Genomic DNA, 25,846 nt, shown 5'->3' with positions numbered 1-25,846 from the left:
CTTTGGAGTACTTTGAAAATTTATTTTACTTTCAAATTTTCAGCATCTGCAGTCTTGCAACCAATTTCAAAGTAATTATTAAACCAATTATCAAAGAATGTAAATGTCACCATATACTACCCTGAGATTCATTTTCTTCCAGGTATTCACAGTAGAACAAAGAAACACAAAAATTGTCAAATGACCAATGTGTCAAAGAAAACAAACTGTGCAAATACACAAAAACATAAATACATACATAGATACATACTACTGAGAACCCAAACTGTAGAGTCCCTGAAAATGAGTCAATAGTTTGTGGAATCAGTTCAGCGTTGAGCTGAGTGAAGTTATCCACGCTGGTTCAGGAGCCTGATGGTTCTTGAACCACGATGAATGATTAATAATAATACCTCATACTGCTGCTTAAGAACTTCAACTGTTGCAGGTGCATGCATGCACATGTGCTCACACAATTACACACACACACACACACTCTCTCTCTCTAAAGGTCACTAAGAGCTATGCACAAGTGTGACTAACTGAATGTTAATCATGTCGATTTGCTTTCAGTATATTTTCCCTCTACACTGAAGTATCATTGATGTTCTAAGGGTGGTGTGTTTGTAGGCTGCACGTCAGCTGTGGTGGGAATGCCAGGAATGACAGCTAATCCTGCAGTACACTCTCGACAACTAATAGAATGCTTCCCAGTAATTATCCGCTGCAGCTGTGGAGCAGTTCTGGACAACTGGATGGCATGTAGAGGGTATGTGTTGAAAAGGTCACAGGATACCAGATGTGATAACAAAATGCCTGGCAGAGTGCTACAAGCCAATAATCCAATCAGCCTGCAATGCTATAAACCATTATATTGAAGCTTAAGCAGCTTTGGAATGTCAGCTGGGTCACAGTATCCTACACTGTATTGTTGAACTTAGTAAATACTATTATTAAATACTGTTCATTGTGCCTTTCATTAGGCCAAATATGCATCAGAGGAAACAAACTACCTCAGAACCTTGATGGCCAACTATGTACAGTTATCCATGAGAATTATTTTTTTAAAATGTCTTTGGCTCTCTGAATGAGTCCTTCAGCAGGATATCTGAAAATGCAAGTGTAGGCAGCTCCAGGTGTACTGTTTCTGGCAGTAGATCCATCAAAGACTAGTGCAGGTGCACCTAAAAAACAGTGGGTGATGAACTGCGGTGATGTCAGAGGTGCTGTCTTTCAGCTGAGGCCTCACCTGCCTCTCACATTGGTCACAGAGGATCCAAGGATAGCGCTTAAAGAAACAGTGCACTGTTCCTCACTTAATCTTCAAACAACATCACAAACTCAAACTTTTCATAGCTTTTTACGATCTGATTGGTTTCTGGATTTCCTAAAATTACAACAGTCATCTAATTCACAGAGTATTTTGAGGGTAGCGTGTTGATTTGGGATGATCTGAGGACATTAATCATGGTAAATTATTATTATTATTTTATTGTACATGGCAGATGGATGACTTCCAAACAAACAGTTTCACCTGTTCCTCCAGAACATATTGTGAATTGGAGAGATGATATCACTTTTGCCAGGCAGCTCATCAAGTATAAAGCTATTTGTTCCTGGGCTCTGGGCGACAATCCATCAAAGAAAGCATCACTCATGAAGGAGATCACTGATCAATCAGCTTCTGGTTAGATTTGAAAACCAGATGTTCCATATGTTCTCCCAACATTTCATCCAATCTCACAAATGGAATATGGAAGAAATCACTGACTTTGAAAAGTTAGCACTGATAGAGATTGTCTACATTTCACTCCCAGGTGTTGCATTTCCATTCCGGATTCTGATCCCGAGTTTCACTTTGCCTTCACCCATAGCCAACAAAGGTTGTCGATAAGACTGCACAGTACAGATCAATTTAAAGTGAAGTACAAGTGAAACTGAGATGAGAGCTGGAGATCATGGGTTAAGGGTGAAAAGTGTTTAAGGGAAACTTCTTTGCTCAGAGGGTGGTGAGAGTGTGTAACGAACTGCCAGCGGAAGTGGTTGATGCAGGTTCAATTCAACATTTAAAACGTACAGTATTTGGATAGGTACATGGATGGGAGGGGTATGGAGGGCTATGGGTCGGGTGCAGATCAGTGGTACTCAGCCTAATAATAGCTCAGCATGGACTGGATGGGTTGAATGGCTTGTTTCTGTGCAGTAATAATCTATGATTCTACATACAGTAATTTATATCTTTGAACTAATGTGAATGATAGCTTTTGACTTGAAAGGTTACATTTGGAGATTTCTCTACAGGGCTCATATAGGCTTAATATGGGTGAAGAAGAGCACCATGATAGTATAACAGTTAGCATGACACTATTATGGGTCAGGAGGTCAGGGTTCAGAGTTCAATTCTGGCATTGTCTGTAATGAGTTTGTACGTTCTCCCCACGAACTGCATGGGTTTTCTTCCACAGTTCAAAGGTGTACTGGTTAATTGATCATTGTAAATTGTCCTGTGATTAGGCTGGTGCTAAATAGTGGGTTGCTGTGCTTGTTTGGTGCAGTATCTTCAAATAAATCTTCAAGTGTTCAGAGAATTAAACAATCATGAACAGTTTTCCTTGCTTAGTGGCTGTACCTGAGAAAAGTAACAGAATTTTCTCACTCTGATTTGTTATAGAACACGCAGTAATTAGAAAGTGCCACATGATGTTTAGAATAATGCTGAATGAGTTGTTCTGATGATTCCCCGAACAGTGTAATAAAGCACAAAGGACAACCGTTCGATTAAATGGTTCATGTTTATTTTTATTTTGTTAGTTAATCTCCTATTGTGCTGGAGACTAAACATGGCAGTATTACAGTCACAAGGAGCAGGCTTATTGGTCACAGTGTCCAGATTTCCAATTCATCACCTCATTGAACAGGAATGGGAAGGGTGTGAGGAGCAGTAACAAGATGACAACACAGACAGTAACAGTGTAGTACACATCCTTCACTCTGCAGATGTATACAAGAGGCGTGCCACCAGACCTTAGTAATGAACCCAATTAACAATATATAATATAATAATATATATTTACTCTTTAAAAATATACTTCAGTCAGATGGCTACTTCTGTACAACTACAAAAATAAAAATTTATATAAATAACTTATATGGCATACAATAGTTTAACTGATTACATATACCCAACAACCAAAAAAAGCCCCCATGAACAGATTAGATTTTTTTCATGTGGTGGGTATATTTTTTCTTTTCTACTACAGTAACTACCATTTACAAGATTTTATTTCACAGAAAGAAACAAGACACTTTTATTCTACTGGATCCTACAATTAAAAGTTTTTTCCTTCAGCCACCCCCTCACACTTTAGACAGATACAGCATTTATCCACTGACAATTCTTCCCCCAATTTGAAGCAGCCCCTTTTGCTTCAACACATTTGTAAAAAAAAAATTCAAGAGAGAAAACAAAAGCAAAATTCCCTGCATTTGTTGGAATGGCAGTGATTAGACCAATCACAGTGCTGAATCCTTAAAACTCTGGATCGGCAACCATGCTCACAATTGGATAAAGGATGTAAACACAGAGCTAGCACCAGCAGGCACAGATGCATATTTCTGTGCTGCAGTTCCTTTAGTAATTGGCAGGATGAAATATTACAGTTAACAAGACTTCTCAGTGCTCCCTCACTCCTATACTTAAATAGAACACAAACTGTTGCTCTCCAGCCACTTGGGAGAAGAGAGTTTGGGATGTTTTTTTACATCATTACTGTAACTGATGATTGAAATTGTACTTGCAGCCCCTTTCCAGTGGTCCTGGTGGCCCTCCACATGATTAGCCAGATACCAGAGCTAGAACACAGGTTTCTCAAAATGGGATTTGGGAGAATTTTAGGGGCTGTAAGATCACAGGACTCACGAATTTGTCATTTCTACTCCTGCATACAAAATGTATCTTCTGTTCCATTCACGTTGAAATTGTCTTTCAGAAGTGGGATGGAAGATTTTACATTTTCAGGGGGTCTTACATGAAGGAACATTTTAAAACCAGACGACTGGAGGAACAGCAAAGAAACAGATTTAATATTAATTAATTAAGGACATTGTAAAAATATTTACTATTCTAGAGTGCTACCATAATTAGTTCTTGCGTCTTATTGCAAGAAATATTAAAAACCAAGTGAAAGACAATAAATTATTGTTTTGTAAATTCCACCAATGTTTTTTAGTAAATTGAAAACCAGGATGCATTTAAATGGATAATTTCAGATGGCAAATGAAAGGAGAAGTAGCCACCTGATGGATCAAGTCTATAAGGGGTTTTAATTTAAAGAGTTCATCCAAGTGATAGGGCTGTTGACAAATTGGTAGTTAATAGGTCCAAGTTACCCAACCTGAGGAAAATTATGAAGGCGTGAAATAAGATACAAAAAAAAAACAATTTAGCAAAATTAACAGAACTGGTCGTGGAAAAAAATGTTGAAAACGGAAGCACTCAATTTCATTTAATCTATTAATAGTCTGCAGTTTTAAAAAAAAGTGTGAAATTGCTTGGATTTCTTGAATGGAGATGATTAGACAGCCATCTGTAAGCCCATCATTTATTTCAGCAGAACTGAGACCAGTCAGCACAAGTGATCTGTACTTGGGAGTTATGGCACAAATTGCAAAATCAATATACTGTGACATCCTACAGATTTCAAATCATGTGAGTCAATGCACGATCCAGAGCAATATGGTTAAATACCTCCGTGACAAACACTGTTTTCTTTTCCATATTGTACAAAAATATAAATATAACACCACCAATAACAACAATCAACACTATTCATTTAAAACACTTCCATTCATTCGTTTTACTGGCAATGAATATCCACTCTCTTCAGTCTGGTTAGGGAAAGGAACACTTGGCAATTAAAATGGTTGCAATGAAAATAATGGCTGCATCTTCTGTGAAAATACACACTGGGGCAAAAATGACAAATGAAAATAATACGAACATTTAGCATCTCATTCTGTTGAAAGACAAAAATGGGCTCCCTCTGAATTACTCAGTCCTCCGCACACATTATTTGAATACATCACTCCTTAGGTGGGAGCAATATAATTCAAACTGTTGGAATAATCGATTACTAGTTTGGAAGCTTGCATTTTGAACCTTTTTTTTTGAACAGGAGAGGAAATTCAGAACAGGTTAAGTCTGATCTGGGAGAGGAGACAATTGTGCACATCTCATTGCAGCATCAAGAGTTGCCTAGGAGAAGGGCTGCAAACTAGGAGCCTAATTATTTGCACCGACCTGTGACTGCTAAGTTCTTTGAGAAAATGTTAAGCCAAATGTGAAAAGTAACAGAATGGAAATGGAGTGTAGGTGGAAAATTAGCCCCTTTAAGTGTGCTATATTGCAAACATCTCACACTGATGTTGCAGAAACAGAGATTACAAATACTCGAATATCTACTTATATGGGAGTAAGTATGCAGTTTCTCACAGTATAAGGGGAAAGAGAAGATGTTATTGGGCAATCCAGTGTCAATAGAGTGGAAATAAGTGTCCTCTCATTCTCAGAAAGGGGTCGAAACGCTTACAGATAGTCCAGTTACACAGAACGAAGTGCACAATGCAACAAAATCTCAGATTCGTTGTGATTAATCACAGTTACCATCATGCATGGCTTACTGGTCATAAGCATTATAGCACTTCTAGTAGTGGGAAAAGCAATGTTAAATATCCTGAAATCACTCACATTCCACTGAATAATGCTGACAGAACAGCCCGCGCTCCTGATCCGAAGCAAGAGGAAAAGGGATGGTGCGTGGCATTTAAAGCATTTGGGGAAAAAAAAGGTTGAAGTTGTCCTAATTGCTCAGGTAATTAAGGCACTAACCTGCTGAGCTCTTTAGATCATGAGTTGATCGCTAACCATGCTAAATTAGCTGAGACCATGCTGAGACTGTTAAAATGTAACACGGCTCCCCTCGGCTAGCTGAGGGAATTACGTGGAATTCACTACACAGGAACAGGTCACGTGGATGAATGTGTTTTTGCCACTAGTGACTCTCCACAGCGTTTTATCTCACCTATCAAAATAAATATTTTTTCCCTTTCTCTCAAAGGCCAATCATGATGTCCCTTTAACCTTGTTATTCCTCTTTTTTTTACAGTCTTTATTTACTTTGGTAATTTATAATAATTTTATATCTTGCATTCTACTGCTGCCACAAAACAAATTTCATGTCATATAAATCAGTGATAATAAATCTGATTCTGTTAGATATACAGTATATTGTTTCCCTTTATTTATCCAACATGATCACGTTCCATATTTGTACCATTCTCTGGGTTAAAATAATCAAACTCTAATACTGAATTTATTAGTGACTCTCTTGTCTTCATGGTCTCCCATCTTTGACCCTGTCAGAATTGGTAATATTGGTGTGCCTACCCGGATAAACTCTTGCTGTCATTTTATAGAACTCCATCACTCAGTCTTCCCTTTTCCAGGGAAAAGCCGGTTCAGTGCAAAAATTCTCAAGGGCTTCTTCATCAGATCATTTTTCAGCAATTTCTGTATGTGTGTCTGTCAGATGAGGAAAGACTTAAGTTTAACTGGGATCTCCACATCTAATAGCTTACTGACACTCTTCCGTCACCAGTCATACATGGAAGAATGCCATGTTGAAGGGGACTCGTGGAACTCTAGCTCAGCGAACAGAAGGACAAAGATAACTTAATTATTTTATGTAGAATTGATGACTATAGAAAGAATCTAATGATGTATGGAGATGTAATAGTTAACCTCTAAAACCTTTACTTTTAAAAAAATTAAGCAGGGTGCTCATTTTGAATTTTAGTTGACATATACTTTTGGGTATTAAGCGCACCCATTCTGACCTGGAGCTGAGAACATTTTAAATATATAGGGAAAAAAATCAATTTTCAGATGAGGTATTTTATTGATTTCCTGCCCTGTCAATCCCTGTACTTTTCCCTGCTTGTGCCCTTGTACAATTTTTTTGTATTAATCATTTTGTCAGGTATGAACTTTGATGCATTGAATTGCATTGAATGAAATGCCCATGAATTTGCTTTAGGTACAACAGCTCACCATGACTTCCTCTGAGTAGCTTACACATAGTTTCTCACACCGTTAAAAAGCAATGTCAGTTTCTTTGTCTTTCTTTCCTTCCTGAAGTTTTGCCTGCTGTGCTCTTTTTCCATGCAAGTCAACTACCCTTTACCAACTTGTTCATTTATGGGTTTAGCATTGGGCTAACCCCATTGGGCTAACAACAAGTTGTTTGCCACATTGTGCATCATTACTGAGCTGAATCCTATCTTCTCCTGCTAGGATCCCCAGATAACAATGAGTACGCAGGACAGCAAGTGCTCAGAGAGCTTATAAACCATTTCTGTCATACTATCACCAGCCTTTGTTTACATTAACTAACTTAGCAAATGCCAGGGTTGGGTTTGAGATTGTTCTGAACTGTAGTAGGACGGTCACTAAGCCTGCCAAGGAAGCCCAGATTCAAATTTCAGCAGGATCAGCCTTAGTGAGCAACCAAAAGAGCCAACAATTAGTAGGAGCCATTTTGTAATGCAAAATAGTGGCTGCCTTCAGCATCACATTGCCATTCCTGCTGCCAACGGTCTAGTTCCTAGATCATGATTTTGCTCAAATGCCTGTGACACCATCCGCTGGAGAAACTAATGCAATGGAAGAAGGGTAAACAAGCATTCTGCAATACGGCAGAAAGGCTGCCTGTAAATGTGGTTATTGTTTAATTATTTTACATGAAATTATAGTCAATCCCAAGCATCCGCACACACAGGCCTGTGAGAAAGACAAGTCACTTCTGTAAACACCACAATCTGCCTGAACTGAAAACAAAATGTCTTTCATAGTGACTAGGTACTTGCATAGAAAGAAAATCCTGAAAGAATAGGGATTCTAATCTATATAAACTTTTAAGTTTTAAAAAGCATAGCAGCAAAATAATCAAGCAATTATCATTTATCTGTACCCAAAGTTACAAAAATTCTCTTCATTGTACACAGTCTACACATCTTACCATTCATTAGAACTCTGACTCTGAATTTTCTGGTGCTTTACACAGTATATAATACAGAAGTATACAGTACATCATTAAATAGGTTTGTTTCATTTTGATTTTTTTAGTATTAAAATATATTTAAACGCCAACTTAATATTTTAATATAAATCTTCCTGTCTCCATCATGAGGTTTATGTACATAGGCAGTTTTACACATTTCTTGAGCCCAGAGGATGTTGGGATATGGGATGGGATGGGACGATGATGGGGAACACAAGCATTCTTTGGTTGCCACATTCATTTGAGGCGACCTGCAGAGAAAAAAATAAATTGAATGCTAAGTATATCAGTGATACCAAGTTATATTGGATACCATTGTTAATACAGTCCTCATTCTATTTAAGTTGTGTCTCTATTATAATAAAAATAACAAATACCGGTGAACTCAGAATGCCATTAAAAACAAAATTCAAAATTTTTGCTCTTGTTTCTCTTGAATTTGGGCAGAATTCTATTTTGGTTATTTTGTACTGTTGAGATTGTTGCATAATTGTTTTAAATAACTGAAGACTTCTGTGCCACCATGGAAAAAGCTCCAATTCATGAGGCATGGGATAAGTGGAACCTTGGCTGTTTGGATAAAAAATTGGCTTAAAGGAAGAAAGCAGAGGGTAGTTGTGGAAGGAAAGTATTCTGCCCGGAGGTTGGTAACTAGTGGAGTGCCGCAGGGATCTGTCCTGGGACCTCTGCTATTTGTGATTTTTATAAATGACCTGGATGTAAAGGCGGAAGGATGGGTGAGTAAGTTTGCGGATGACACGAAGATTGGAGGAGTTGTGGATAGAGCTGTAGGTGGTCGAAGGTTACAAGAGGATATAGACAGGCTGCAGAGTTGGGCAGAAAAATGGCAGATGGAGTTCAATCCGGACAAGTGTGAGGTTATGCATTTTGGAAGGACAAACCAGAAGACTGAGTACATTTAAGAGTGTGGATGAACAAAGGGACCTTGGGGTTCAAATCCATACATCCCTCAAGGTCGCTGCACAGGTTGATAGGGTAGTTAAGAAGGCCTATGGGATGCTAGACTTCATTAACAGGGTGACTGAGTTCAAGAGTAGAGAGGTCATGTTGCAACTCTACAAATCTCTGGTGAGACTGCACTTAGAGTATTGTGTTCAATTCTGGTCACCTCATTATAGGAAGGATGTGGAAGCTATGGAGAGGGTGCAGAGGAGATTTACCGGGATGTTGCCTGGATTGGAGAACAAGTCATATGAAGCAAGGTTAGCAGAACTGGGACTTGATAGAGGTCTACAAGATTATGAGAGGCATAGATAGGGTGGATAGCCAGTACCTGTTTCCCAGGGCACCAATAGCAAACACCAGAGGGCATATGTACAAAATTAAAGTTTAGGGGAGACATCAGGGGTAAGTTTTTTTACACAGAGGGTTGTGAGTGCCTGGAATGACTTGCCAGGGATGGTGGTGGAGGCTAAAACATTAGGGGTATTTAAGAGCCTCTTGGACAGGCACATGGATGAAAGAAAAATGGAGGGTTATGGGGTAGTATGGGTTTAGTACTTTTTTTTAAGGATTATATGGGTCGGCACAACATGGAGGGCTGAAGGGCCTGTACTGTGCTGTAGTGTTCTATGGTTGGCATCCCCAATGCTAAGAAATGTGGTCATATATTGTTTTACATGGGATGACTCTAGTTCCTGTCTCTGAGGCCAATGGAAATGTAATGTTTAAGTACATGAAGATGGAACAAAAAATGAGTGGTTGGGAAGCCTGGGAATTTAAATCAAAGTTGGCACAGAATTTCAAAAGTAAACTGACATTGCAGCTTTGAACCTGGGACACTGAAACCTATTTATCTTTTAGTCATAATTGATAATTGATCAATTCTGTTTCAAAGTAGGAAATTTTGAGTTCACTTTGCTTACCTTTAAGTAAAAAGAAATTTAAATTACCTAATGCCTTCTTGGGGCTTGCATGCTCTTCACTTCACATTCAGCATCCTGACGTTCAAAAATCTCCTGTTTGGAGTCTATTGTTTCCTCATGATTCACATACGAGGAAGGTATGTGCAATTCCTCTAAACAGTCTGGCTTGCTGTCCTCAAACCCTTCATGTGTGTATCCTTTAAATGTCTGTGATACACTCGGGTGCACAGAGAGTGTCACTGATGCTGTGGCAGTCACTGTAGTGAAAGGGTTATTGGATCCAGGCATACCAGTGGAGTACGCTGGGAGTGTAGTCCTTGGGTGGTGAGTCCTATTGTTGCGAGACCTATATTGACTCCTACAAGAACTGGCAGGTTGGATAGGTTGAGCATCACTTCTGCAGTGCAGTCCATTGTTAGAGAAATGTTGCCTCCCTTCTCCTGCGATTTGATTTAAGTCTTGAGGTTCTTGCCAGGCTAGTTGAGAACTAACAGAACCAACAGTAGATCGATGTGGTACTTTTGAGTTTAAATTATTCTTCTTGTATGTCGAATCCTTAACGTCTTTGTATGGCTTCACAACCTGTCGAAGAACATTTTAAAAGCATTACCCACACATTTTTTTTCTAAACAAACTTTTTTAAAAATTATGTTTATTAGACAGATTTGTGAACTAAAAATTATATAAAAGGTTTATCAGTCTTTAAGAAATTAGTGTTTGCTTAAGTTTAGTCAACAGTTGTAGGGAAGGAAACTAATTTCCAAAACAGCCTTTCAGCACATTGTCTACAGGCTGAATGATCATTTTCTAATAATATGAAGGTTAAAGAAACATAATTATTAGTTCAATGGAATTTTTTTCTGTAAATTACCAATGAGGAGATTCTAACCAAAGTCTCTCTACCTTTCCTCAGCCTTCAGAAAAAACAATGCAAGTTAAAATGTAACTTGCCATTCACTCATTTAGCAATGGAAGATGATGGCCAGCTGGGGGAAATTCTCTGTGGACACCAACAATGCTTTGACCTGCTTGTTTCTCTGGAAGGCAAATATTCCTTCTCTGCTTTCACTTCCCTCCCATAAGACAGGTGTGTCTGATTTTCCATGAGCAATTTGGTGGAGTAGAGTCTTTTGACAGAACGGAGTAATTAAAAAACACAGTACATATATGAATGCAATTGAAGCGTACAGTGTTCATATTGGCAATGTTTCAGTTTCTTTCATCCCCTGGGGGAAAGTGTTGAAATGGACTTGTAATAATGTATGTGATTAGCTCGTTATAAAGCCCAGTCCACTTTTATAGCCCACTTTTAACCCCTACCAAAAAGCTGGGGGAAACAGAAGATTATTTGAATCACAGAGAAATTACCGTACTTACTGTAACTCGTGGGAAGTTAGGGTTATTTCCAGACTCCACCAGTATCTGTGAGCGAGTTGGTGGGATGATGTATGCACTCTGGTCAAAGTGCGGCAGGTCCTCTTCGCTGATCCCGGACACCGTGGTTTCTGAGTAATATTCGGAGTCAGAAGACTCAGGATACGTGCTCTGCTGCCATGGAAATGAATGAACATAGAAGCCATGATGGTTCATGGGTGGTGGAATAGGCTCAGGGGAAGGGGTTGGCAATTGACTGCCTCTGTCTGCCGGAGTGACCTAAAGGTGAAAACAAAATCAAACACTCATTGAATAAAAGTGAGTTAACCTCATAAATTAGGCATTCTTATCAGCCTTAAGGCAGCTTCATGGTATGGGCATCGCCAAGGCCTGGTTATACCCACATCTATTCCTCCAGTACTTTTCCCAGATACATTTTTGCTATTTTTCTCTCTCTGTTATAGTCTTCTTTAGATTCTGGGCAAAGTCCCTGCTCATCCTTGTAATAAAAAAAATGCCCTGAGAATTTCTAATACATGGCTCTGCACCCCAATTGCAGTGAAAAGATCCAGTAGGCAGCCTAATTTCCAAGTGTCCACTGTGGGTATGTGGAAATTCTTCAGGTACTATGTTACCTAATGACTGAATTTAGAAAAAAGCAGTATTGAGATTTGCAACCTTACCCTAGCAGTCCATCAAAATAGAGAGTGTTCAGTCTCTCATGGGATATTGGTCTTGTTGTAGTCTCCCTGCTCATACCAGCCAGGCCACTACCCAGTCAACCTGACATGGTACATTCATAACAATTTCTGAGGCATTATGTTACATTCAGAACAATCTGTATTCTGAAATGATTAGAGCAGTAACTGCACCATCGGCTTCATGTGGCTTGCATACAAAACAATGGCTAACTAGGAATAACTAACTTAATTGTTGGCGGTTTAGATAAGGTCACAAATGTCGGAGAGTTTGCAGAACCCCAAGACGTGATTTCAGTCTAGTTACTCAGCTGCTCTGCTCGTTCTGCAGACTCACAACAAACATGGATTTGTAACTCATAAAAATGGTCTGCTTCCAATTATATTAATTAGCTTTTCTGGTTGAAGCCCTTGTTACATGAAATTCAGTTTTCAATCCAAAGAATCCAAATCTTGTTAATCAAACATAAACATGCTTCTAAAATTAGTTTGAGTTTGTTACCTGGGAAATTCTCAGATGAATTCTGAATAGAACTTACACTTTGAGAGGAAGTAACCGGGAATTAAAGGTGGCATTCAGGAGCTAGTCAGGAACATTGTGTTGCAGAAAGTCTACTTCATCTCTGCTTCGTGTTACACTGTGGCCAGTAGCAGGTTTATCAGACTGCAGAAGCTGCTGCAATGAGGCTTTGTGTATTTGAGAAAAAGGTTTGGTGAGGGAATGAGGTAAATCAAGTTTGTTACAGTAAATGAGGAATTGAAATATTTCTGTGGTTTCTCAATTTTTGAAGCAACAACATAAACTAGGACAAGGTATTTTATATATTAGAGTATCATTGTAAGTATGAATGTGGTGATAGAGACTAATCTTATTCCAGATGGTATAACATACCAGATGTTTGCATCAGGTGCAATACAGAGGAAGAGTGACTGGATGTAAGTGAAACAACATAAACCATTCCGTCTGATGTAAACCTGGTAACTGCTCTAAAGGGAGACGTGGGTCACAGTAAAAGTGAGTTTGCATCAAAGTAGCTCATTTTGTATATGAGTTCTCTGTTAGAGAAGGGGTATGTCATCACAGGGTGCTGTGTGTCAGAAAGCAGTTTAGGACCTGTGCACTACATCAAAACCTGTGTTATATCAGGTGGTGTCATTGTGAGGGAGACATGCATTCTCTAATTGAGAGATAGCTTTTCAGGCACAAACTAATTCTGGGAGTGTGTGCCTCAATCATTAGGAAGTCAAGCTTCCTGCATTTAACTCTCCATGCACCCAGCCAAATGAAACCTGCTATTACTGATTAGGATAAAGCTTGAGCTGATGCAGAGCAGATGGAGACATCCAGGCCCCTAAGGAAAATGAGCCTTGCATGTTTAATTTGTAGCATTGGTCAGGTCCAGTCACCGATCTTCCACATTTGCTCCGTTCTACAAATGTGGAATGGAAATGGACAAAAGAACAAACTAAATGGGGGCATGGACTATAAGTAAAGTTAAATATTGACACTAAAAGCTACTTAGTACCAATACTGCAGTTGGAATAGAAGTCTGAATATGGACACTGCGGTGAGATTCAGATAGCCTGACCTCCTCCACTAGAGGATGGGTAAATACATATGGGCCCTGAGAGGCTTGTACCTTCTGAATCCTGGAGTGAGATAGTTTGACAACCTCTCTCCACCACAGTGTGTGAAACTTAACTAAATTGCCTTCTCCGTTCTGCTGGGGTTCCTCTTCGCAAACAAGCGCCAACTTACCCATCAGGCTCAAGTTAGGCCTGCAGTTGAAACCCAATGTTATCATCAACCTGGAAGCACCTGATGTTTACCTGAGAAAGCCTACCAGATATGCTGGTTTAAAAAAAAATCTGATATGAGGGAATCTACACAAGATACCAGTGGTAAGTTTTTCTTGATCTGTCCAACAGATGTTGTTGCTGGAGGCTAGTCCAGCAACTTTTGCTCTGTGCCTGTTGCTAGTTAAATAACTATGTTAAATGGATCTAGAGTCTGATATAGGTCAGACTGGGAAGGGGCAGCAGATTTTCTTCACTGACAGAATTAAATGAATAAGACGGCTTTCATAATCTTCTGGTAGTTTTATCATGATGTCTGGTCCCATCGTTTTTTATTCCAGACTTTGAAACTCATGTCCCCTTATCAACAATCAAGGCCTCTGAATTTTGTTCTAGCACCTTAAGCACAATCCCACTGTATCTTCAATTTAGTCCGATTGATTCTAACCACTGCAATCAAAACCAAATCAATGACGTCCTCCTTGGAATACGGAACTTAATGTATGCATTTACATGGAGAATGATTGGTTCTATTCCTAGATCAGAGTAGAATCAATTACTCACGGCAACTGAGCTTACCTCCGCTGGGGGTCCAATAACTGACAGCAAAACAGGAAGGAGAACCAGACCATTAAGGATGCCCAATATTGTTAAAATGGTCAAAACAGCAAAGAAATACCTGCAAACAAAGAAGAATCCATATTGTGAGAAGATCATCCTTGTGGTTTCATTATATTATTATAGTTCCATTGTTCTCCAAAGACAAGCAAACCACGGATGAATAAAAATGAAGGGCCAGGTGGGAGGGAAGGGGTGGATTGATCTCAGGATCACCGTGGAATACTATGTTCTATGCCATCAAATCAAAACCAGTCGATTAATCATTCATAGCAGCAAGTACTGTATATCAAACAGCAAGGTCAAGAATGGGAAGGATGTAGGTGGGAAACTTCAGAGAGTGTAATGGTCGTTTGACCAAGATCATATAATAGTTTTGAGAAGGCAGTAAATCAGAGGACATCAAACCATTCAGAAGCAGCAGGGGAAATTACAAGAGATGTTACAAAGTGGGTTTAAACACGCTAGTTGCTGGTTGCATAATGAGATGAGCTTGGAGGATTTGACAGGAATTAAAGAGACGGAATTTCAAGGTAAGGGAAGCGGAGGTGCTGGGGGTATTTCCGGGTTGGTGGAGCTTACGGAACAGGAACGGTTGGTGTGAATCCACTTGCTGACCGTAGTGTGGGTGGTAGTAGTGACATGGGGAGAGGAGCAAAGCAGCTGTGCTGTGTCTACTGCGATTAACCTGACGGCTAGTTAAAATACAAATGTTGCTCCAGGAGGCTGTTGTAACTGCTAACACCTCCCTTGATCATACTCCAAGCCCACATCTCCACATTGTGCAATGAGATGGCATATCCCAAGATCAGCAGCAAGCTACATCTCCTGCACTGGAAGTAAATTGGGAAAGGTTGTGAATAATTATGGCCAATTTCCCGTTTCAGGCCTGCTGGTCTGGAGGCATTAATTACAGAGCAAAGGGCCTCCACAAAAACTCCTCACTGTACTTAGAAGGATTAAGACATTTGGCTCAATTTCAAGTGAAATTCCTGAGCAGGAGGCTTAGTCCTATTCCCAATGGCAGGCTCATCTATCACTACAGTTGTGGTACTTCCTGCACTGTGAGTATATGCATGTGTGTGAGAAAGCAGGAGGGAGGAAGACTCAGTTCTACGCTTCAGAAAATTCCAGCCTCTTCCTTTTACTAATATCCTAGAAAAGGGAATCCAGTTGTCTCGATTACTCCTTCCCAGTGATGCTCAATTAAAACCACTGTAAACAATGCAGGAAGGAACTAGGACTTTGTTTTGCGAATTCAGATAAATCCTCTGTAAATGCAGTGGGAAGCGTTCTGTGTTCAACATATCACAGCTAAGTATGTATTCAGAAGCCACACGAAAAAACTTGGAGCAAACTTTGAGGCAATCAATGGCAAATTGTCTATTTAAACCACGCCTTAATACAGCAAGATTAAAAACATCCTTTATTTCCAAAGTACTGCAGTAAAAAAGGAAAGTAAATCATTCAATTTCTTCTTCCTTTCAAGCAGCAATAATATCCAAAATAATCTGCTTTTTAGCAAAGAGGTTGAGGAATAAACATTGGCCAGGATACTGGAGAGCCTCTGCTTTTCTTCAGAAATATCCACCTGTGAGGCAGGCCAGGGCCATGGTTCAAATTTCATCTGATAGATGAGACCAATGGATACCGTCTGGTGGAACTTTATTTCCCTTTTGTTGTTGGTTTAATATATCTAGTGTCTTGGCAATCATTTAAACTGTGCAGCAATAGCTTTTTCCTTTAAAACACAGGGACTGCTGCAGAAACAAGAGAACTCGGGCACAGCTGTGGAACAGCAGTAACCTTTCTGCTAGTCCTTACTGACTTTCCAGCTTTAAAGCCTTTGAGCCCCATGTGTGCCGAGGAAGGCCAAGTGTTTATTTAACAACATAGTAAGATAAGCAACAATATACATTACTTGGAATTCACAGGAAAGGCACGCAACTCCAATGAAGGCCCGGGATCTGTCTCCCCGCCTCACTGAAAACAATTTTTTTTTGGCTTACGAGTTTCCACTGTGGCTTGGTTATGTCTACGTATGTTCTGGAGAGGAAGGTGGGGGTTGGTTTGTATGTTAAAGGGGCCATGGCATCTAGTTTGTGGGGAAGAGTCCAGTTGTAACCGCATTTTGAAGCAATTTGGAAGGAAATATGCTGATGGGGTTTTGACAAGTTTGTAAAATTAATTTCACGAGTTACATTTTGTTACAGTCCTCTGAACCCAATCCACCGCCCATTCTTTGTGCCAATCTTCTTCTTACCCTGTTAAAAAATAGTTGTGGTCCTGGCTTGTAAAACTGCTGATGAATCATGTAGCAAGGGATTCTTGCAATGATATTGCTGAAAAGTCAAACTTCAGCCACGCTTTTTTTGATCCAAACATAACTAACTCTCAATTTGCTGCTCCATCGCTGCCAGAAAATTCACTGGGCTGAATATTCTGGATTACTGTCTTGTTTCTTTATCATTGACTTTCTAATAACACTCTCTAAACAGACAGAGGAAAATGCCTTGTCCTGGCCAGACTGACCCTTCCACAATTAGCCAATCTCATTGTGGGAGGATTGAGGTGGGGGGTGCAGGCTCTGCATCTATGATACTGAGGTTCAGTCTGCCAAATTAGTCCCAACACCAAGGCTGCCTTTTGCTGCAAACCATCAGCCAAATATGCTTCTACGTCCTGGTGACTGAAATAACCAAAATTCAACTTGGCATTTTACAGTGATGAATTAACATGTCGGTTAATCTGCCCCACAAAAAATAACTTAACTGCTCTCCCCCACCCCATGTCCTCCTAGTACGACAATCAGACGAGCACTTTCTATTTATTTTACTGAAAGTCAATTGGTTGGCATGTTTTTGCGGGACTTCCAGGTAGGTAGCATGTCAGAACCCCGTTGTTTATGCCTTGTGTAATCTTTTCCATTCTGGCGAAAGCTTGTTGAAAAATGCAGAGTTTGTTCAGCTGTTTATGGTGCATGCAGCAAAGGAGAAATATTTACAACAATTTCCTTACACTAACCCACGCCATCTGACTGGCTCTCTAAATAAGACCTCCCTGCCTGAAAGTCTACCTTGTGGTTCATTTAGCTCAATGTTTAAAATAAAAAGTCAGCTGGGGCTTTCAAAATAGTATCTCTGTTTCCCATCAGTCTTAAATGATGCAGAGTAGAAATTCCTCCCGTGCACCCACCCTTCTGCCAGTTCTCCGTTTTTTCAATTCTTTTCCTTTATACAAGGGTACAAACACAGAAGCAGGAGCCCATTTCAAGTCTGCTTCACCATTCAATAAGATTATAGAAGATCTGACAATAGGCTCCACCTTCCTGCTTGATCCCTAAAACACTGGACTCCCCTGTAGACCAAAATCATAGCCATCTTAAAGGGTCTGTTCTGATCACCTAAATGGATAGAAAGTCTACCCCTTATCCTCTGTGCCTGCTCTGGACTGGGATCACACCCAGCCTCACAAGTTGATAGGGTAGTTAAGAAGGCCTATGGTGTGTTGGCCATTATTAGTCAAGGGATTGACTTCAGGAGCTGCAAGGTGCAGAGGAGGTTTACCAGGATGCTACCCGGATTAGCGAGCGTGCCTTATGAGGAATAGATGCGTGAGCTAGGGTTTTTCTCTTTTGAGCGAAGGAATATGAGAGACAACTTGATAAGAGGTATATAAGGTTTACGAGAGGCACAGATGGAGTGGGCAGCTATTGCCCTTTTCCCCAGGGAGACAACGTCAATACCGGACGCCATCTTTGCAAGGTGAGTGAGAGAAGTCACTGGTAGGGATGTTTTATACACGGAGGGTGGTGGGTGCCTGTCGATACAAAGTGACAGTCGAGGGACTCGTAGTCATGTGAATGTGGGAAACATGGAGGGTTATGGGTTGTGTAGGAGGAAAGGGTTAGATTAATTGTGAAGTAGGGTGAGATAGGTCGGGACGACATCGTAGGCCGAATGGGCGTACTGTACTTACTCCTCTACGTGATGTGTTATCAACCTTTGCCCAACATCATGCAATTTAGAAATCATATTGTAGGAGTATTAAACACCTCAGCTTCAAACTTCTTCTCCTCTCCTCACAGACAGCCAACAGAGCCCGAGGATTTTAATTGGTTATTAGTATGTATTACATAACTGACCAGCTATTTACCTGAATGGAACCAATTTGAATTTGCAGAATACACCGCCTACATAAATGATAACTGATGTGTTAGTGAATGTTTTGCTGATTCTAAAAGAACAATAGTAACCACAATTCAGAAGTACTCCACTGTCTGTGGAACATTTTGGGATGTCCCTTCATTCGGGACATGTGGATCCCTGCAGTGGTGGCCATGTGCCAGTGGTAGCATGTTCTTATTTATACGTAAGCCAGAAGGTTGTGGACGTGTGCCCACACTATGGGACTGTACTGAGAAAGTGCTGAGCCGCTGAAGGTGGTAGCGTTTAGAGGAGGCAACGCTTTTTTCTTAAATGACCAGAGAGAAAAAAGAAGCTCGAGGTCATGCTTTGAAAAAGAAGTGGTGGTGGTGGGGGAAGAGGTTGTTCTTGCTGTTTTCCTGGCCTCAAACAACACCCCCATCAAATAAAAACCTGCAGATGCTGCCAATCTGAAACAAAGAAGAAACAGAAAGTGCTGGAAACACTCAGCAGCTAGACAGCATCCAGGAACAGAGAAACAGTCAGCATTTAATGTCTGAGATCCTCCATCAGAACAATAAAACAGATTATATCATTCCTGTGTGTAGTGGCTTGCTATGCACAAATTAAGCTGAAATGTTTCAGGCGCAACCACTGTCTACAGAACAATCAAAAATCACAGCCTGCAATGGCTGACATTATGAAAGCTATGCATAAAGGGAAAAAATATTTTGCTACATGTGCTGTGAATCATAGAAAAGGCAGCTTAAAATGGATGGAGAAAATGACAATTACATTTTCTTTTTATTTGGCATTGGTATTGCTTTATATCTTAAAATCTTAATTGGCATCTCTATTTGGCAAGGCATCTGGAATAGTTTCAACCACTGAAGTGGATATCTGTGACAGTTTCCAGTTTGGACTTGGCTTTAAGGTGCAAAAATTTTTAGCTGCATTCAGATCTCTGCCTTCTCTGTGAACTGCTTCAAAAAGGTAGCTGGATTCTGTCTGAATGACATGGCTTAAGAAAACATAGTCCTGGTAGTGAATAGTAGATGGTAGGAATTGCATATCAGAAACTCTGGGTGCCCATCATTTCCAGTGGGTTCTGCCAGAGTTCCAGGAATGCCTCAAGGAATTTTGACTTCTGTGAGTCAAGCCACTGGGTGGTCTGGAAATCCATCAAGCAAATACCTACAAAGCAGCATTCTTAGGTTGCCAACTTTTCCTTCCTTTTTAGCTGGTATATCGTTCAAGGAAGAATGGAAACACGTGCAGAAATAAAACAAAAAAATAGCTTACCATTCACAATTATACTTTTAATGTTACACTATGTTTTAATCTCCACTCAGAGCAATAGCTTGAGATTCCAAACACTTGTCAAAACCCATTCCAGAAGGCAATGTATTCGAGTCTAACATTTGCCTGGGAACACTTTTTGACTGGATATCTACTCAGTGTCATAGGCTACATCAAAGAAGTGGGATTGACAGCTGAGTATCACCCTTGCAGAGAGCATTGAAAGGCACTTAAATCTCTATCACATATGGACATCCAATCTGCAACAGACACTGAACCTCAGCAAGTCTTCTGTTCAATCTTTTGCATCATTAAAGTAATGCAGTTTATTAAAGTTGACATTCAAAGAATATTTAATCTTGAAACTTTAAGTGAAGTGCTGTAGTAGTTTGAAATTCTAACATTAGTTTAATTTGTGGCAGATGCAGAATCAGCTTCACACACAGGGAGGCCATTCAGTCCATCGAGTTAATGTTTGTATAGCAATCCACTTAGTCCCAGGCCTTTAGTTCTTCCAATAGTTCTTCAGAATTGTTTACTTTCAAATATTTATTGAACTGCTGTATCTAAATGTTTAACCAATTGAAAAGTTGTATTATTACCCGTAGTGTTAGGTTGTAACAGCCTAAGGATAAAGGTTAGTTCAGTGAATAGATTCTTTTAAATTAAAGAGCACTTCCTTCTTTGTTTGGCAACTGTCTCCAAAGGCACAAATCTCCTCCAGATTAGATTGGCCTCCAGGTGACCTACTTCACCTTCCAAAGGAGAAAAGCAATGACTGTGTAGATTTGGTAGTAAATTACTGAGAACCAATCTCAACTGGAAAATACTTGTGGCGTTGATGATGGGAGCTAAACAAAGAAGAGGAGACAACTGTTTACTTAAAGGAATGACACAATCTCTGAAAATTTGTCCTTAAATTGTTACAGCACCTCAAACTGATAGAGTATCATAATTTAATGATTATCTTGAAGACCTGAAATTATGATGGGGCAATATTTAGTACAGGCATACTAAAATATGATTGGTTTAGATAGGGTAACTGGGTGAAACCATTGTCAAGCACAGGGGTGGAAGACAAGACATGACAGGCTCCTTCCAATCCTTTCCAATGTTGGTCACCTTACTTCACTGTAGGAAATGATTCTCATTTCTCCCTTTATAAATTTATTAGAAGGCATGATTTGAAGTTTGGAATGATGTTGGGGAAATTGGGAGAGAAAAATAAAGGACGATCATTGATTTTAATACTACATTTTTATCTTCTGCTGATTAATTTACTAAACTCCCAGATCAAGACCATAAGACATAGGAGCAGAAGTAGGCCAGTTGACCCATCGAGTCTGCTCCGCCATTCAATCATGGCAGATCCTTTTATCCCCTCCTCAACCCCATTCCCCGATAAGAGTTAGGAGTAGAATTAGGCCATTTGTCCCAAACAGAATTAAGCCATAAATCCATCAAGAGCCTCCATTTTCAGCAAAATCATTACAGGGGGCAAAGGATATGACTGATGAAGGCTTATCACTCTGGAAAGTTGCTTTTTGTTTTAGATGAGGTGAGAGAAATTGAATGTATATAAAATGTTTTTCTTTCTTCCCCCATCATAAGAGTCATTATTTAACCTCCTGAAAATTGCCACTGAGGAAACATTCTTGGTCTCAGAGAAAATGCTGGCAATATCAATGTACATTAGGAGTAACAGTATAAGCAGCAGATTCTTATGTGTAAGGAAGGGTATATAGAATCGTCTAGGTTAGACTGCTGTTGATTCCCGTATCTCACTCTTTTGTTTGGGGCATTGCAGTTAACAACATAAGGTGCAAGGAACAACAGCTTGGAAAGACTGAAAAATAATTAATTTTTCATGCTTTTTCATGCTGAATAATTACAAAGCAAATTCTTGCAGGAAGGTTTGTCACCAAAACCTACCTAATGATGAAGTCAAATTCAGAACCAGCCAACATCAGGACCCCAAGTAGTGTAGAGATTGCTCCATCAATCACTGGTGCAAACATATGTTCCAGAGCTGCAGCAGAGCGCATGTTCTTGTTCCCAATGGCAGTCAGGAAACCCTGATGGGTATAAACGTTGCATATTTAATATCACTGCCCAAAATGTAAAGGTATTAAATATCAACTTAAACTCACCATTAATGTAATTGAACAATTAACAGGATTTACTATCAAAATGTTACGTTGTCTCTTAAAAAGAAGTCACTTATTTTCACTCATTTTATTTCAAATGGCCATCAATATTTGGTTTCAGTCAGGGCTAAAGTATTCAATTTTAAATTTGCACGTTTAGCACAGCCAATACCAGTTCACATCGATTTGGAAAGAAATGTCGCTAGACACTTCAGAGAACCATTTTCAATAAAAGTCATTTAAAATCAACTCTGAACCAAGGACAAATTTATCAAAAGACACGATTTGAAGTTCGGTCAATGATATTGGTTTGAAGCATGGCCCCAAGGAGGAGAAGGATATTTTTTTAAAAAGGCGAAGCAGCTTAGGGAGCGGACTATGATCTAGAGAGCTGGCAGGAGAAGCTCTGGCTGTCAATGATAAGCTTGGGTAGAAAGGAAGAGAGAGACTTGGATTCCTCTCCAAAATCTGACTGTTGATAAAGTCCTGAGTCTAGCATTGATATGAAATAGTTGGTAGAAAAATCAAAGCAGAGTGGAGAATAATGTCTTTCACCTGAATGGTGATAGGATCTGATCCACTACCTGAAAGAATATTGAGGCAGAAGCATCATCGAGTGCCCCGGATGTTCCACTGAAGAACAGAAACCTGGGGTTAAAGATCGGGAGCTCTTTTTCTAATAGAACAAATACAATGGGCTGAATGGTTCCTTTGGTATTGCTTTTTTTTAAATGATTTTCTACGAGGACTGGCTGCAGATGTTCTGTTGGCAGGCAAGCACAGGACTGCAGTGATTGACTTACCAGAGCTACATGAACAGTGAATTCCACTCCAATTCCAACGGAAGCAATCAGGATCACTACAGGGATTGCACTCAGTTTGATTCCCATTAGTCCCATGATTCCAAACAGCTCCACCGTCATCATTGCCAAAATAAACACCTACAGATAAATAAGAGAAGTGAAGGTGTCAGACTTGAATGGGCTTACCTCACTAGAAATGCCTTTGCATTAGTTTAATCATCAGGCCAAAGTACCTTATTAGCTATTTACCACCTACAGAAAGGGTTGATGAGTGATTTATTGAGGAGTCAATACATTTAATCATAACTTCCACAAAATAAAAATATTCAAAGTACAATTATAAAAGGGAAGAAATACTAACAGGTTGTACTAGCACAGGTACAAGAAAACCAATTCACAACTTGGTTAGCTGGGGAACAAATCGGTAGAACAAAAGTTATAAAATACAAATTGTACCGCAATATTGAATCTGGAGGCAAAAGTATTGAAAGTCTGGCTGTTCAAAAAAAGTGTCATCTCAGAGCAGGAAAATATCTCATCCTTGGCCAGCAGGTATTCAATCTGCTAAAGTTTGGAGTTTGCAACATTGATAACCCCTGCCTGACCGTTGCTATTACAATGTTATCCTTAAGCCATAAAGAAAATTGACTGCAAAAAGAAGCCACAAGTGTGGCATTTCCCCAAGGTGAGCTGTATGTAACACAAGCAGTAACAAAGTCAGAATCCACTCCCAACCTTAATTGTTCTTGTATTGAGGTAGTAGTTACATGGCTACAGGCCAGACCGGGTAGGATGGCTATTGAAAAAGATAGGCTTTTATGACAATAGTTTAATTGTTTGTACTTTCTACATAATTATGTGTGCAACAGAATAAATTGATGGAAGCTCATTGCTCCCTATGCTTTTCAATTGGCTGATGCACAGATGATGTCACAGGTGGATGGTAGCAGCTTCCCCGTATTACCTTTTCAACCGATAGCATCACCCAGTAGAACAGATGACAGAGAAAGGTGGGAGGGATAGAAAAAATAATTACGGTATTAACATCTAAAGTGCATAAAGACTCTTTGAATGTTTGAAACAACGATCAGACCCAGTTGTTGGCAAGATCGGAAATGTTTCTTGTAAACTTAAGGATTACTTTAAAGGTTAACTTCAAAAAGTGGGAGGAGAAAGGTGTTGCAGTTTGGAAAGAAGATGCTGGAGCAAGGGTTTTGTTTATAGTCTGCGCTTTTATCTTCTGCTGTGAGCTATTTAAATGTAAATTCCTGCAGCCCCTCCAGCCCAGACCTGGAGAAGATGAGGATAGCAGCAAACAAGTATTCACTCTGAACCTCGCTGCCACCATCATCTGTTAGGCATCAGGTTACAGGGGCCTCCTGTGATTCAGTGTTTACAAGGAAAGTCTACCATCTTTAAACCAAGGACAAATGAAGCCTTTCATTCCTTTTTCCCCCCTCCTACAGAAACAGTTCTCCTAACTCTTTGCTCAGTTAGTTGCAGCATTACACATTTGGCTGCCTGAACTTCAGTGAACAGTCCTGTGTGCCTGCAAGATAACTGGTACTCTCCTTTCTTGGCTTTGCTGTGCCTAGGGAATGATAAGATTCTTGCTTTGATGTCAGCATGAGGCAGGTTCTGTCACGCATACCCTGTTGTTTGACTGGGGCAGAAGGAATCACTGATAACTCTAAATTCCTTCCGAACTGAATAGGATTGTTATCCGGGGATGAGTTTTCAGCATGTTACTGTTACAAAGCATATTGCCACTGTAGAAACTCAAAATTAATGGGTTATTTAACATATTTTTGAAGGTACGTATTACTATAGTTAGCCGGTGCAAAATGTACTGTCAGAAAATAGGAGGGAAAGAATCACCAGCAAGATATACAGGTCTCTCTTTCCCAAAGGTATATATCAACTTCAGCTGTGGCAAATTATAGGCTGTTCTCTGCTCCTCGAGGGAAGGATGAAGAGTGAAGGGCAGCACATCCTTCAGCCCTGATGCTAGAACACGCTGACTGCCAGTGACCAACTGAACAAATAGAAGCTTTAGAATTCCACATATGTTGAAGCCTATCAGCACACGAAGCTGAGGAAGTCGGGGTGGGGGGGGGGGGGGGAGAGGAAGCTGCTGACCCCTGGGTGTTGGCCACTATGCTAGGACTGAAATGGAGGGCTGGGGTGCTGAAATGGCAAATTAATCACAAGTTAATACAACAAAACAAACATTTTATGAACATTCAAAATCCCTCAGTTCGGTAACATTTCTTGCAAGACAACTCCAGCTACTTATTCTCATCCATTTACTGAATACAGCAATAACCATGGGAACTTTCAATAATAGTTTCTGTTGCAATGTCTCTATCTATTTTTGTATTTGTTATTTTACAACAAGAACTGCATATAATTTGTTTCATTGGTGGTAAAGATTTAGATATTCTGGAAAATATGTGGAAGGTACTATACTTTGTTTTAGTGTGTATACAGAACAAGAAGAGGTTGAGTGATGTGACTTGGGAACTGCAATGCACCATGTGTTCATTTACTCGACTGTTTATATTCCCAAAGTAATTTCAAAGGTGAGCCAATGTGCAGTAATATTAAGGATTTGTGGAATGCCATTACAGAAGGCCAAAGCACTTCAAATAACTTAAAGTAAAACCAAATACATTTTGGTGAGTAGAGAATTTACAAACATGGTGAGAGGGTGGATAGATGAAGCCAATGTATCAAAACAGGACAAGGCTATTTAATTTCACAGCTGTTTCCTCTTTCTAGATCTTCTAATGCCCTTTCTAATTCTTTGTGAGTCTCTGTTTCATAACATTTTGATATTGTAGACCAGAGTTACAAAGGAACCAACTGGATAACCAAAGGATTTCGGAGAAGAAATAGCGATTACTTTTTAATGGCACTATACTTAACCCAAGATCAAGTAAATCTCTTGACTGTGCTTGATTACACTTGAGAAATACCTTTC

At 39.7% G+C, this 25,846-nt stretch overlaps 1 protein-coding gene across 1 annotated transcript in view; it reads right to left on the bottom strand.

The window, feature by feature from the left end:
* Positions 1 to 8,137: 8,137 nt before the first annotated feature.
* The window catches only part of ptch2 (patched 2), a 110,515-nt gene continuing 92,806 nt past the window's right edge, over positions 8,138 to 25,846 (bottom strand). Inside the window, exons 19-24 of the mRNA XM_073062894.1 lie at positions 22,864 to 23,001; positions 21,846 to 21,988; positions 14,431 to 14,530; positions 11,360 to 11,635; positions 10,010 to 10,564; positions 8,138 to 8,347 (exon numbers count right to left, since the gene is read on the bottom strand). Of these exons, the coding sequence (XP_072918995.1) occupies positions 10,010 to 10,564; positions 11,360 to 11,635; positions 14,431 to 14,530; positions 21,846 to 21,988; positions 22,864 to 23,001 (1,212 nt within the window). The 3' untranslated portion in view covers positions 8,138 to 8,347. The remainder of the gene's footprint in view (positions 8,348 to 10,009; positions 10,565 to 11,359; positions 11,636 to 14,430; positions 14,531 to 21,845; positions 21,989 to 22,863; positions 23,002 to 25,846) is intronic.

This window comes from Hemitrygon akajei, chromosome 12, assembly GCF_048418815.1.
Source record: "Hemitrygon akajei chromosome 12, sHemAka1.3, whole genome shotgun sequence".
Taxonomy (NCBI): Eukaryota; Metazoa; Chordata; class Chondrichthyes; order Myliobatiformes; family Dasyatidae; genus Hemitrygon; species Hemitrygon akajei.
This window is presented reverse-complemented; position numbering and strand designations above follow the sequence as displayed.